At 44.1% G+C, this 14,919-nt stretch overlaps 1 protein-coding gene across 23 annotated transcripts in view; it reads left to right on the top strand.

Annotated features, from left to right (window-relative positions):
• The window catches only part of rimbp2b (RIMS binding protein 2b), a 65,344-nt gene that overhangs the window by 49,577 nt on the left and 848 nt on the right, over positions 1-14,919 (top strand). For 5 of the 23 annotated variants that reach the window (XM_058636148.1, XM_058636139.1, XM_058636135.1 and 2 more), the window contains 14 exons: positions 1,320-1,492; positions 1,789-2,433; positions 2,639-2,788; positions 3,014-3,190; positions 4,517-5,296; positions 6,389-6,497; positions 6,992-7,117; positions 8,517-8,698; positions 9,212-9,380; positions 9,523-9,585; positions 10,437-10,540; positions 11,149-11,175; positions 11,687-11,758; positions 12,439-12,573. In XM_058636148.1, coding sequence (XP_058492131.1) covers positions 1,320-1,492; positions 1,789-2,433; positions 2,639-2,788; positions 3,014-3,190; positions 4,517-5,296; positions 6,389-6,497; positions 6,992-7,117; positions 8,517-8,698; positions 9,212-9,380; positions 9,523-9,585; positions 10,437-10,540; positions 11,149-11,175; positions 11,687-11,758; positions 12,439-12,573 — 2,912 coding nt within the window. Of the gene's footprint in view, positions 1-1,319; positions 1,493-1,788; positions 2,434-2,638; positions 2,789-3,013; positions 3,191-4,516; positions 5,297-6,388; positions 6,498-6,991; positions 7,118-8,516; positions 8,699-9,211; positions 9,381-9,522; positions 9,586-10,436; positions 10,541-11,148; positions 11,176-11,686; positions 11,759-12,438; positions 12,574-13,413; positions 14,014-14,919 lie in introns of those variants that run through there. The other 18 variants (XM_058636158.1, XM_058636150.1, XM_058636156.1 and 15 more) reach the window with 16 other exon arrangements.

The following is a 14,919-nucleotide window of genomic DNA, read 5'->3' as shown; positions in this document are numbered from 1 at the left end:
AGGAAACGTTAAAAAATGTCAATCGTTGTTCATCAAACCTGGAAATGATGACGTTCACGAATGTCTTATTTTGTCCACATACCAAAATGATTTCTTTGTTGTCCAGAGCAAAGAAATGAAGAAAATACTCACATTTAAGAAGCTTGAACAATTGGAAATCTTGTTTTAATCATGAAAACAGCTTTGGACCGATTAAATAATTTAGTAATCAATTAATAATCGATGAATCCATTAATTGTTTCAGCTCTATTCAGCTGACATTTTTTTATTTGGACTGCTCACATGATGCCTGTCACATTCTAACCTCGGGCTCAAATCTTGCATTGTTGAGGTTAGGGTTAAAAGGTTACAGTCAGAGATGATGAAGACAACTAACTAGTTGTGAAATGTTAAAAGGGAGGGAAGAGAAAGGGCTCAGAGAGACTCAGGGGGGAGGGAGGACAGTGAGAGACGGATGCCGATGTTTGAATTGACGTTTTTCACTGGCAGCTGACGAGAGAACATGCTGAGAGTTCATTAAATGATCCGTCTATTGAACTTAGTAATTAGAGGCAGCCGAAATAGTCTCGGTGTTGGTGGCGGACAACTCGATAAGGGGGACGCTGTCTGGAGGCTCTCTTATATTAGGCCTTCATGTGCTCTTTAAACCAGTGACTTCATTAGTTGTGTGCTGAAATGTGATTAAGATTGCAATAATGTAGATTGTCTGACCCGCACACTTCTGCATGCCGCAGCTCCGAGATACTGCTGACTGCTTCACCCTCACTGTGCGACTGCAGGGGAGCGGCAGCGTTGCACAGATGGATATGTTGTTTAGTATGCATGCATCCCTGACAGATTTCCAGGGATTTTTTTTTTTTTTTGATGTTCCATAGAATATTTCCAGTGAGTATTTGGCAGTATTGGTGCTGTCACAGTACATACTGTACACTGACGGGCTCGTGTCGGCAAACATTGCCTTTGCACCTTCTGCCTGAATGACGGGAAAATATGAATAAAAACCTCACAATAAAGCTGCGTAGAGATGAATATAAATAAACTGCAGCATTTGGGCTACAATGAACACTCCATTCAACTGTCACTACATCATAAATGCCCTTTGTTCAATACGGAAATATCTCATTTTATTTTCGATCAATTGTATGCTTTATATCACGGCGCCCTGCAGGACCTCGTATGCCGCGGTGAAATGGTTACTGAACGTAGTGCTGAGGTCAGCGCGTTCATATTTGGTCAGCCTGGCAGAAAATGGATCAGCCACTGTTGAGCTGTCTTTTTTTTTCTTTTTTTTCTTTTTTTTCTTCTCTCTCCTTATCCAGCGAGTTTGTTATGCTCCCCGGGCCCCCCTCTCCCCCCGCAGGAGGTGCAGGTCCAGTGTGGTCAGACTCCTGGGTTCCTGCAGGTCAGATGGAAGCCGCCACCTCTGACACCTTCAGGGATGTCAAACGGGGCCAGCGTGATTGGCTACGCTGTGTGCACAAAGGGACAAAAGGTAGCCCGCGTCTCACACGTCAGTGTAATGTCTTTTGAGTTTTATGACCTAGGCCTCAGTGTTGACTTCAGTCAGTAGGACTACACTGCCATCTCCTGGAAGAAATGTATAATGCCGATATTTAGCCTCTTTGAACAGGCATTGCTTCAGTTACAGCTGTAACGTGGTGCTTCATCACTGATACATGCATTTTCAACATCTGCAAGTTCATGTTTCTGTGGCGTAAATGCTTTTGCATCTTAACACTGTGAATTGCATTCTTGGTAAGGACTCCTGTGATTTCTTTGTGAATGCAGATAGCAGAGGTCTTGTACCCCACAGCAGACTATGTGACCGTGGAGCTAAACAGGATTCAGTGTTTGGAGGCGAGGGAAGTCATAGTAAGGACGTTATCCACACAAGGAGAGTCGCAGGACTCGCCGGTAGCCGTCATTCCACACAATCTCTTGGGCTCTCCGCGCCTCTCCCATCGAACCACAGCGCCACCTCATGTCCCCATGTCGCACCCTCCTTATCCGACGTATCCCCTGAATCACCCACAGCCGCAGATGCAGGCTCTGTCTCGAGCGCAGCCCCACACTCTGCCCCACGCACAGCCGCACTCGCAGCCCGTCTGTCACCCCCCTCCTCCCCCTCCTCCCCCTCCCCAGCCCCATTTCCAACGCCAGCCCATGCCTAAGTCCAAGCCGTCCGTAAGTGCCAGAGAGTCTGAAACCAAAGAGCATGAGGTTGGCCTACGGACAGCCCAGCCCTGGGAGCGATCCCCATCTCCGCTGCCTTCCATGCGCGGATCCAACCTTGAGCCGCCGCACTTCCAGCCACGGCGATCGCCCTCTCCTCAGAGAATCCTGCCGCAGCCTCAGGGAGTCCCCATCACAAACACCATCGCCAAGGCCATGGCCAGGGAAGCTGCCCAGAGAGTGTTTGCTGAGGGTAACAGAGTACGTTCATGGGTCTTACAACAGTTTATATCATGTAAATATACAGTGTTTTAAACAATGTAAATCACATCATGTGACAGAATCGAGCTGGATTTTCCATTATGCTCATGGTAAATTGTGCTTAGTAAAATAAATGATACATTTGCTGCTGCATGAAATAATTTGGATATACTTTCAATTTAAGTCTTAACATGTCTCCTGTCAGATTGAGAAAAGGAACATCTTTAGTGAACGAGGAAACACGTTGCATCCGCTCAACTCTGATGAGGAGGAGGACGGCTACGACTCCCCTCATGCACGGCGGAGAGGAGCCTCCGTGGATGAGTTCCTCCGAGGCTCAGAGCTGGGCAGACAGGTACTTTCCAAAAACAGCACAAAAAAAGCCCTGCTCAGCCAATCACTGAATGTACTGAACTTGTTTTTAGGAAGAAAATGAAAATCAGACGCATACAAATGGACAAATCTTTACTCATTAACTCATTTCTGCTTCTTTATAGATTATATTTGTGTCTCCAGCGAGTGCAGTCTCTCATAATCCGACATTATACGTCTTTAACACTGCACTTCTGTCCTTTCTCAGCAGCAGCAGCAGCAGCACCATCACCACCACTACAGCCACAGTGAGGAGTACCACACGGAGAGCAGCCGGGGCTCTGACCTGTCCGACATCATGGAGGAGGACGAGGAAGATCTTTACGCTGAGATGCAGCTGGAGGAGGGTCGCAGGCGCAGTATCAACTCTCACAACACTCTAAAGGTACTTTAGACCGCACGCGGCGAGCCTGTTGCGGCGTTAGAGGGCAGGTAGAGGAGGGTTGGGAGGTTGGGTGTTGCCACCTGCAGAGGAACATGCTCTCTTTCTCTCAGAGGCTCTGTACTCACGCCCCTTTGCCTGTCTGAGTTCCCCCACACCAGTCTGCTCCTCCACCCCTGACCCTGCAGCACTTGCTTTTATTCATTCAAGGCTGCGCTCATGGGAATGGCTGTGTGAACGTAACTGTGCAGCATGACAGAGGGGCACGCCTGTAAACGACAATAATGATGTTTGGTTTTTTTTAATGGTTTGCGTTGCATTTGGATGCTCTTTAACACTGCACCAAAGGAGAACTAAAGATGTTGACTTCAACTGGAGGAATGAGATGTTGATATGCAAAATGTTAATGTGCTGTACTGTGTCGAAGGGTCATGGCATATCAAGGGCATATGGGAATCTCATTTAAGTGAGTACTTAAATGGAAATGTTCACTTTTGTTTACGTCCGTCACGTCCTGATGTTTTGATTTTTCTGTTGTCGGTGTACAGACGTCGGTACACGAGCTTGTCTCCGTGAGGATTTGAGTGACGTCACTCTGAGCAATGTCACTGCATACTTGTCAGGTTGTCTCTGTTTCTGTCCACTTCACTAACGTGGTGTTTATGGCCAATACAGCGTCTCCTTTTACACCGCTGCCATCTATTTGTCCATGCCGGTTGCACATTATCCATCCCCTTCTGTTGATATTTTGAAATGTTTAGTCACGGTAATGTTAAAGGATTAGTCAAAAAGTGAATGATCAAGTTTGCTCCTGCCTCTGTGCTCACAGAGGAAACATCTCCTATGTGCTATAACAGTATTCTCTTAGCACCTGATTCTATAGCTTCCTGTTTTAATGGTTTATTCATTCATTTCACCTCCACTGTTTCCATTTACCTCTCACCCACTGCATTAACTCAGCATGGCCCTTTACGTTTGGTTTGAATATTTCTGACTTCCCATCAATAAACCATCTCTTCACATTAAACCTCCGTGCTCAGTTTAGCCTTAACAGATTCCTCTTCAGAGCAGAGCATGCCATTTCCTTCTCATGGAATGAGACTGCATGTCTTACTACATTGCCACAAATAACTAATTCTGTCTTTATTTTGTCTTCCCTCCCCCATTTGTTCTATTCACATTCTGTGTTGTTTCCTGCCTGTTCTAAAACCTCGAAAAAACTTTTCAACCCCCCCTTCCCCCTCGCAAAAATATAAACTGAAAACCTTTTGAATTGAACTAACTGAACCTGCGAAATGGCGGACCGTTGCCTCTGGGTGTCGACCGAAGGCATATTACAAGCGTCAGGACTTAGCCGAGGAAAGAGACTGCTGGGACCTACAGAAGGAGGTGGTGAAGCAGAAGTCACTCCGCAGCAAGCGTCTCCACAGCATCCCCGAGGTGGCCGAGGAGGAGCAGGACAGCGTGGACGGCATGGGCCAGCGGCTGTGCTTCGAAGACGGCGGGCGGCCGGGAACGCCACACGCCCAGCGGCGGATGTACCCCCAGGACCCGCACATGAACAATCACCCCGCCCCCAACAAGACCACGCGCCTCCTGCAGCGCCAGCGCTCCTCCCCTCGCTTCACTGACTACCGCTACTACTACAATCCAGACGACCGTAGTCTGGGACGCCCCAACCGCCAGAACACCAAGAGTCCCGACAGTGGTTTAGACTGCGGCAGCGAGGAGGAAGGCTCCTTGGGTCGGGGGCATCGAGGATACTATGCTCAAGCGAGCCCAATGCGGGGACCCGTGCGCATCATCCACTGTGAGGGCCCAGTAGAGAGGCGAGCGTTGGCTATGGGCCGTAAAAGAACTCTGACCCGTCAGTGCAGCGTGGAGGAAGAGTTCTCTGACCTTCCAGTCACTGCAGTCAAGTTGGTAGACAAGGGTGACTTTAGAAACAGGGAGCATTTTGGGCCTTGTCGGGTGGCTGGGCCGCGAAACTACTCCAGAGAGGGGGCCCTGAGCGAGGGCCGGCTGAACGAGCTGGACAGGGTCTATTACAGCCCCCACAGAGAGGCTAGGGCCCAGTCTTTGTCCAGGCTCACCCGGGACCATTCGCTGGTGTGTGATTCACACTTTCTGCTGTACTTTCCATTCACAATGTTTGTTTTTTTTTCCTTTGAAATTACCTTTTCCTTTGATTTTTGGTTGGCATTTTCTGTTTCATTTGATGACAAATGATCTCAGTGTCCGTGGTTGGTCTGGTTTGATGTTCCGTTTTATGTGAATTGCTTTGCTTGTTCTCAGAATGTCAGGTGTATTTTAAAGTAATGCTTTTTGTTTTTTATTACCTAAAGGCCATTTAACTAAGTTTTGACTTCTCATGTCTTTGAGGGGGAAAGGTTCCACCTACAGGGAAGTGTCTGCGCAGTGCATGTGAATGTGCTGCTTCTGGCTTCATATGTTGCTCTCAGTGACTCGCAGCTGCTCTCCACCTTGTGCTTGGAGCTTTATTTCAGCATTGTGCGCCTCTCACGTGCAGCATTAGCTCAAGAGTGTTGCGGCCTGCTGTGCTTCATTTAGCTTTCAACCCATTACGCATCATCACTGGTTTATCTCTTTCACTTGTCTCAGCACAAAATTCTCATGTTCATCATCACTTTGATCAAGTAAATGTGTCGATTGTTGTGATGCGAAGCCCCAGGATGAAAATATAATAGCATTGCTCATCTAACCACATCTGTATCCATTTTTTAATGACACTCAGCTCGTGCTCTCCTCTCTCCTCCCATCGCCTCTTTCTTTCTCCTCCCTTTTGTCGCCATCTGCACATCATCAGCCTTTTGTCGCTCGCTTCCTTTTCTCGTCAAGGAGCTGACATGCACAGAACAAAACAGTCCAAGCAAAAATGGTCTTTAGTTAAGCATCTGACCCTTTCTGACCCCCAGGTCTTGTCGTTGTGTTGGGGTTGATTTGATTTATTTACTTGTTTCGATGGTTTGTCAAATTTCTTTGATGTTTTATGGATTTTTTTTCCCCCTATTATTTTGCATTCCCAAGGACAAATGGAAGCCACATCATTTGCTCTTGTGGGTTTCAGTTGTTTAAACAGGATTTTTTTTTTTGTTGATTGAGTTTAAGTGTTAGCTTTGTCTTCCCCCCTGCACCCAGTTTGTCCTCTAACCTCGTTTTTGTTGTTTTTTTATTCTAAAGATCATTGGGAATTCACCGTCACACGGAAGCGCCGATCGCCTGGACAACTCGGGGAGGAGGCCGGTTCACATCGGCAACCCCCCTCAACGACGACCCATCCCATCCATTGGTTAGTGAGGTCATCGTGTGAGGAGACGTCTCATCCCCACCTGCAGGGCCACTGATCTTTGGGCTATTTAATCCATGTGTTTCCTTTACCCATGTGAGCCGAGCTGTACATTTCTCCCAAAGAGCTTAAAAAAATGCCCATGTAGTCGTTTATCTTTCTGTGGGTTGTAAGAACACACTGTAGCTCTCCATCCTCATGAGCTGGATTTTGCACATGCAGGGTTGTCCCAGATACCGTGTTCACTGTGGGTTAACATGTTGACGTGATTGCCCCAAATTGACCTTCCCTCCCAAACGTAAAAAAAAGCATTGCTGTTTTACACCCAGTGACTCCAGAGTGAAACCTGTTGCCCTGTACACCCCACCTCAGGGCAACCTCATCATCCTACTGTCTCAGCATGAGTGAGTGGGGCCATGGGGTAGAGCAGAGTGTGTGTGTGTGTGTGTGTGTGTGTGTGTGTGTGACCGTAACGTTGTGATTGGTGTCTTCTGTAGAGATCACCATGGACAGTAACAGTGAGGGGAGTGAGGGGAACCTCTCACCCGTCAAGGAGGATGTTTACTTTGGCAGTGTAGCTCGGCGCAGGATATGGCGATCTATGTCCTCAGAGGATCAATATGGTATGTGATGCGGCTTCTCTTAAAGATGACAGTATACCTGACCAAGGCCAAAAAAAAAAAACAAACACATGCAGTGATGTGGTGATCTGTTCTGTGCTGGACAGTTTGCTGCTTTGTTTAGTTTAGCTGAGCTTAGCTAAATGTAGCTGACGGGGTGAAGACAAGACTGGCCACTTTTTTCCGTTGCTGGAGAATGAAACTTCTTTCCCTGTATGTAATCCCCGATCCTTCAATCCCAAATAACCCCCAAACCACCCACTCTTCCCGTTCAACTTCCATATCCCGACTGCTCTCCCACCCCACCTCAACTTACGCCTGCCCTCATCCTCCCTTTCCTTTGCCACCAACTGTTCCTTTCCTTCTTCTCCCACCTTTATGAGCCAGCAGCCCGGTTCTTTTGTCAATTTTGCACTGCAAATTCTTTTTTTGCATTTCAATTTAAAGTCGGGTGAGAAGGAAAGGCACATTACTGGAAAAGATCCTGCCTTGTTGGAATCATTGGGTCCATTAACTCTGCTGCCATCCAAACCGAACATGTCTTAACACCACTGAAGCTCACTCTTAAAAAAAGAATATCTCTACTTGCTTCACTGGTATTGGTTGTTGTGTCTCTCAGCCATTACTCAGACTAACATTCTGCCATCGAAACATTTAACATGGTGATCCATGAGAAGCATGGGGAACCGATATCAGGTTCATCCCTTCCCCCTCACTGTCCCTGATATCTGTGTTGCCAGGAACAAATGGGGCATTAGATGTGTTACTTCCTTTGGGAACATGTGTCCTTTGCCTTTTTTATTGTTTTTTGCTGCACATTGTTTCCAGATGTGGCCTAAGAGCATGCCATTACATCTGCATTTGATGTAGGAATGCTCTCTTTAAAATTCCCAGTCCCGGCAAAGCATGCGTGTTGATCAGCCTCTGTGAGATAAGGCAGTGAAACAGCAATGAAACTTAGTGTAGTGTTTACTTGTGTCCTCCTGGTGTCCACAGTCATTAAGTTTCCCTTTCACTACAAAAACTGCTTGATGTGTGTTTCCTGTCTGTGCTGTGTGTGTGTGTGTGTGTGTACTGTGAAGTGCAGTGTCTGTCACGCCAGTAAGCAGAAATGTGTGAACGAAGAACGGCCCTGTGCTGCAATTGCACGGAGCCTTTTTACGTACATTTTGGTGCATGAAAACAACACGAGTATTCAACCGTTTTTCAAAGTGAGAGAGATTAAAAAAACAAACAAACAAAAAAACTACTAAGTTATTTGATTTCTGGCTCTTTTTTCACACATTACTCTCATCGCCCTCTCCCCTGTCAGCTCCAATAAAGAGACATCTTCTGCTCTCATTGCCTCTGCAATGGCTATAAAAGGCTGGAAATAGCAGCAGACGCCTCCTCTGTGTTACAGATGGTTATGGCGGCCGCAGGCACGGGCGGGGACGGCGCTCCGCGGATTTCTACGAGGAATCAGAGCAAGAGGAGACGACCCGTGTGTTTGTGGCTCTGTTTGATTATGACCCGCTGTCCATGTCTCCAAACCCCGACGCTGCTGATGAAGAGCTGCCATTTAAGGAGGGCCAGATTATCAAGGTGGTGGCTTGACTCCCATACACCACTCTGTTTACCCAAGTAGAAAAACAATATGCTGTATTATTTAAAGCTGCAGTACATAACTTCTTGGGATTTTTGTTATGCTGCATCCTTCATCTGAGGACAGACTCTTTCAAGCAAACATATCCGACCTGACTGAGGGAGCATCTGTGTGTACGGCAGCAGCGCAGGGGCAAGTGGGGGCAAGAAGGGTTTTCTAGTCCAACACCTACTGCCAACCTACCTTACGGGCTCAATGTTGCTGTTTCCTCCATCTGTCTTTACATAAAACAAATCACTTCCTGGAGATACGAGATGTAGACACTGCTACACTGAGAAACAAGAGAGTCATGTGCAGCAGATCGGCTTAAACTCATTTGTTTATCATTTAAAAGTTATGCACTGCAGTTTTACATCCTTGTTTGAATGCCGTCTTAATGCCTCTACAATCACAGAAACAAAAAGTAGAGATGTTGTGCTCTCTGACTTCCTGTCACTGCGTTGTTCCTGTAGGTGTTTGGAAACAAAGACACCGATGGCTTCTACAGGGCTCAGATCAGAGAACGTGCTGGTCTGATCCCTTGTAACATGGTCTCTGAGATCCAAACGGAGGATGACGATATGATGGGCCAGCTCCTCCAACAGGGCTTCCTGCCACTCAACACTCCTGTGGAGAAGTTAGGTGAGACATTGTTTCCTCCACAGTTTCCCCTCTTCTTCTCTTTGTCTGCGACATCTACCCTTAATGTCTTCTTAATGTCATCTACCTTTCTCCTTTCCTGTACTCTTCCCACTTAATTATTCTTTTCCTCTTCCCCGTGAAGTGAACTGCGACCGTTTCAAAGATGGCCGCTCGATAAATCGCAGGTCCAGAAAATCCAAGAGAGGTCTGTGTCCAGTGAAATTCACTTCTGTTCTCTGCTTTGCTTTCACTGCTCTTTGCCATTCCTCACCGTCCTTTATTCATCTGTGAACTTTGGACTTGTTTCTTCTGTAGTAACTGCCATTTCCTTATTGTTGGAACTGGAAACGTTGTTACATGATGTCACTGATCATCGCATCCTTCATTGAGGCTTTTTTCTAATATGCAGCACCGTGCAAAAGCCTCAGGTCACCACCAGCTTTAGTCAAACTAACCCATAGAATTGTTTTCCATATTTTCCATTTGATTGAGGAATAATTATACTGTATGGTCTTTTTATCATTGCTAAAGCAACACATCTAATTGACTTTGGCACAATACTGTATATATTCCAGTGTTGTAATGTAACAAAGTGCAAATTCTTCGTTACTGTACTTTAGTACAATTTTCACATATCTGTACTTTACTTTGTTATTTATATTTCTGACTACTTATATGTACTTTTACTCCGATACATTTCCCTTAACCATCATCGTTACTCGTTACTGCAAAATAAAAGTTGAGTTGGTGACGTAATGCCTGGTTGTTAGTGGCACCAGCTGTTAGCCGCAGATTTCAGCTCCAAGTGGACTTACACTTTGTTTAAATAATTTTACTTTTTACTTCCAATAAGTACATTTTATATCAGAAAATAACTTTTGATACTTAAGCACAGTAAATGTAAGGTACTTTTCATCAAGTAAGGTGACTTTAACTTCTACCAAAGTCATTTTCTGGTAAGATACTTGTACCTTTGCTCAAGTATCACATCAAGTACTTTATACAAGATATATTCACACCACTAATCACTGTCTTTATTACTTTTAATCTCAACAGAGAGGAACCGGCGGAGCGGCCGTCAGCACCCGATGTCCACGCGAAGAATGGTCGCTCTGTACGACTACGACCCCAGAGAGAGTTCGCCTAACGTTGACGTAGAGGTACTGACCTCCCGTGGTTCACAGCAACCACTTTTTACTCGACCATTCTCTGTCAACATCATCACAACAGTGTTTAAAGCACTATTTGTCTTTTGTAATTTCAGATTATCAATAAATAGTCATACAAATAATAATAATCATGTATGTTTGTTAAATGTAATGTTAGCAGCTTGGCTTAGCCTAGCATGAAAGACTGGAAACAAGGGGAAACACCTGTGATCGGGTTAGGGTGAGGGTTTAAATAGGTCAATCTAATTTATATTATTCCTTTTTTATTTTTGCTGTGTAATGTATTTGGAGAGGTTAATACACATTTAAACCATGTCATTTTTTTTAGCTTTTCCCCTTCATTCCAGTCTTTGTGCTAAGCTTATTGTCCTCTGGTTCTTGAGTGTTTTCTAACTTATATTTGTCTTTACATGACAGACTATTCATAAAGACAGGGCAGTCATTTTTATACACAAGTGACTTTGAATGAGGAGTTGACGTATGCACTGTGTTAGCTTGAGGAGGATTGAAGGTTTACTGTCCCGTGCTGTTCTTTTGGCCCTTCCCCCCCCCCGGTTTTACTTACTCTCACCTTTCTATTGGCACTGCCACCGACACAGTACGAGGGCAGCAGACTGAATGAGGAGGTGAGTGAGGGTGAGGAGGGTACGGTACTGTCTGCTCTGTGTGTGTGTGTGTGTTTCCTTCCTCATTTGTTGGAGTGCAAATCAGGAGGTGGGCTTCAGATGATGGGTGATGAATCCCTGGTGGTCATGAAGCCCCTCATGCATTGCCTGAACCAGCATCTCCCCCTCCACGGTTTGGTCTCCTGTGTCGACCTGTCCCCCACATACTGTACAATGCTGTGTTTGGTCTGTGTGGTCTTAAGACTTTTCATAAGGACAGATGTGTCTCGCTGTGTTGCAAATCCCGTCTTTTATACAGTTCCAACATCTGATGCATTTACAGTCGCAACAGTCCACCTGCTGACACTCCTGTGTGCTAAGATGCATCACGTTGATTTGGGGAAGGAAGCACAGCATTTCAAACTCATCAAATCCCCCCCCCCTCCCCCACAACAGATTTCATGTTTTGTTTGGTTAAGAAAGAATTCAAATGAAAGCAAATGTTTCTCAATACTATTTTCTTCTCTGACAGGCTGAATTGACTTTCTGTGCTGGCGATGTCATCACAGTTTTTGGTGAAATAGATGAAGATGGCTTTTATTACGTAAGTACACACCGACGTCACGTGTGCTGATCAGTCTTCTCTTGTTTTGTGTTCGATGGGGAGGAAAATGAAGGTGAGGACCAAGAAGACTTATTATTAGACTATTTGCATCCTCAGAGGTGAACTATGGGAGGCTTGTAAAAGCACATCTGTGCAAACACACTTTTAGGAAGTGGGAGGATTTAATTTTACTTTGGGAGCGTCCGAAGAAATCACTGGAAATAAAATGATTGTTTTGGGGATAAAACGGAGCACATGCACAGACACAAAGGAAGAAAAAATAATTAGCTCTTAGCAATCTGCTAATAATACACTCAGTTTTAATTCCATATTGCAACGACAAGCCAATATTCATTTGTTTTTATACCACTTTATCCTCTACATAATTAACGCAGTTGCTTTCACTTGTTGCCAGTTTTATTCTTTGATTTTTTTATAGAACATGAACACGTTTATACGCTCAGCAAGTCACTACTCCACGGTAACAAGAACAACGCTGTTGGAACTGGTGGAAACACACCATAAGTCCTAACCTCAGTCCTTGAGTGTCATGTCATGCATTCCTTGAATGTTAGATTACTAGAGTTTAGTAGTTCCCTTCCGTCCCTCAGTGGTGCTGTGGCTGCGCTATGAAATGTGCTTGTGAAGTGCGTCTCACTGTTGCCGTCCTTACTCCGCAGGGAGAGCTCAATGGACACAAAGGACTCGTTCCCTCCAACTTTCTAGAAGAAGTGCCTGATGATGTAGAAGTTTTTCTCACGGACTCACCGTCTCGATACCCCCAGGACAATCCCGCACGGATAAAGACCAAAAGGGTACATGCTCCTTCGCAGTACTAGCCCTCTGTCATCCATTCACTCTTTTCAGTTCCCCCCCCCCCCCCCTCTCTCTCCCTTCAGTTTCGTGTCTGTGCATTTGTGTGTCACGTTGATTCAAAGTACGACGGGATTTCTGACTTTGGAGCATTACACTGTACATAAATAGATGTCTAAGATCTATGGAAGAAAAAATAAATCTTTAAAACTAATACTTGAGAGAGGTACTTTTATTTTTTTTGTGTTTACTGCTGTGGGGGAGGTGGGGGCGGCGGGGGGAGGGAGGGGTCTGCGTTGTATAATACAAGAACACTGTATTTATAAAGCATTCTCAGACTTTTTCCTCGTTCTGTCATGGCTTGAAAACAGCGGTTAACACGTCTTTGCACATGCGTACTTGGCGTTCTGACGGATGCTTTATGAATATATCCCGTGTTCGCTCTTTCAAATAGAGTAAAAGATAGTTTTGTTTGACCGAAAGAGAAACTCTATAGTGTGTAGCGCGGCATGTCCTATAGTCCAGATGCATGACTATTTTATATAAAGATGACGTCCAGTGTAGTACAACTTTTGTATCTGCTCCAGAACGCCTTGTTTTGTACATTGCTTTCTTGTACAGTCGCACGCAAAGGTCACTTAAACTGAGTTATTTACAAAAATGTAAATATGTGATGTTATTTTTCTTGTGTTAAACACATAATGCAATTATTGAAATACTGAAATTGTGTTCCCTCCGTGTCCTGATTTTTGTCATAGTGCAAATTGTACTGAAATGTCATCACCATTTATGTATATATTTGTTTTTTTATTTCTTTTTTTCTCACCTGCTTGGCAAAACAGAAGAAGAGTGTTCATTTCACACCTTAAAGGCTCTGTTTCCGTCACGTAAGTGAGCAACTGAGGATACCAAGTTTACGCGCCCTCGTCTAATGCAGATGACATGGGCCCCCTATGATATTCCCTTTACTGCTGCTGTGCCATTGGATTGGTTTATAGGACTCCACCCCCCTTCCAACCCCCAAAATACTGTGCTGTTGTTTGTTGGTTGACAGAAACCCACGCCAATGCATTAGACAAGAAGTCTGGGTATCTTCAGTTGTTTCTCTTGAGTGTTGTACATGACAATGTCTGTCCCCTGCAATAAGTCTCCTGCTGTAACTCATGCTGAGCTAAAAGGCCACTGTTTGCACAGAAGGACTGAGGACATTTGAGTCTCTCAGTGCATTCTAGAAACCAATCTCAGAAACTTTAGTCTACAAATTCTATGCAAAAAAAAAAAACCCTAAAGCTACGAGTTTTAGTTTAAGCTTCTAACCACATGGAAGACTTGTGAAGGATAAGATAAACAAAGATGTTAATCCAGGTAGGATTTTTGGTTTTCTAATTAGTTTCGTAACCTAATCGTCAACATTAACTCTTGAATAGACGGGTTAGGGTTAGACTGTATATATATATATATATATAGATATATATATATATATACATATATATGTATGTATATGTATATATATATATATATATATATATACACTAGTATATATATTGCGTTATAGTATATATATGTATAGATAACTATACATATATATATAATTATAATTATTATTATTATTACTATACTACAACATTTTTGTCACATTTTGGACGACATACTATACTATGACATTTTTGGGTGATTTTGAATGACAAACTGTACTATGACTTTTTTGGGTGATTGTGGACAACAAACTTGGATAGCATGTTGTACGGTTTCAGTTGGCTGAGTGGTTTGTGACGCTCCCATTTGGGTGTTAACCTGAACTAGGAGACACTGGTTCAAATCCCAATGCTGTCAAACAACTTAAACATTGTGGTGGCATTATGGACACCAGGTTATTTTGGACGACATACTATACTATGACATTTTTGTCACATTTTGGACGACATACTATACTATGACATTTTTGGGTGATTTTGGACGACATACTATACTATGACATTTTTGGGTGATTTTGGACGACATACTATACTATGACATTTTTGTTACATTTTGGACGACATACTATACTATGACATTTTTGTCTCATTTTGGACGACATACTGAACTATGACTTTTTTGTCACATTTTGGACGACATACTATACTATGACTTTTTTTGGATTAATAAGTACATATATATATATAAATATATATTTTTGTATATATATATACACACACATATATATATAAAGCATAATTCAACTTTAACCACTACACAAAATCTCAAGAGTGTCAGGTGCAGATGGTTTTTAATGTCCGGTGCTTTGTTGCCCTAAAGTCATGAAACAGAAGCCACTGTGATCATCATTACAAACCTGAGTGACTCAAATG

The sequence above is a fragment of the Solea solea genome, chromosome 8 (assembly GCF_958295425.1).
Source record: "Solea solea chromosome 8, fSolSol10.1, whole genome shotgun sequence".
Taxonomy (NCBI): Eukaryota; Metazoa; Chordata; class Actinopteri; order Pleuronectiformes; family Soleidae; genus Solea; species Solea solea.
Note: the sequence above shows the minus strand (reverse complement) of the source record. Positions and strands in the feature narration are given on the sequence as shown.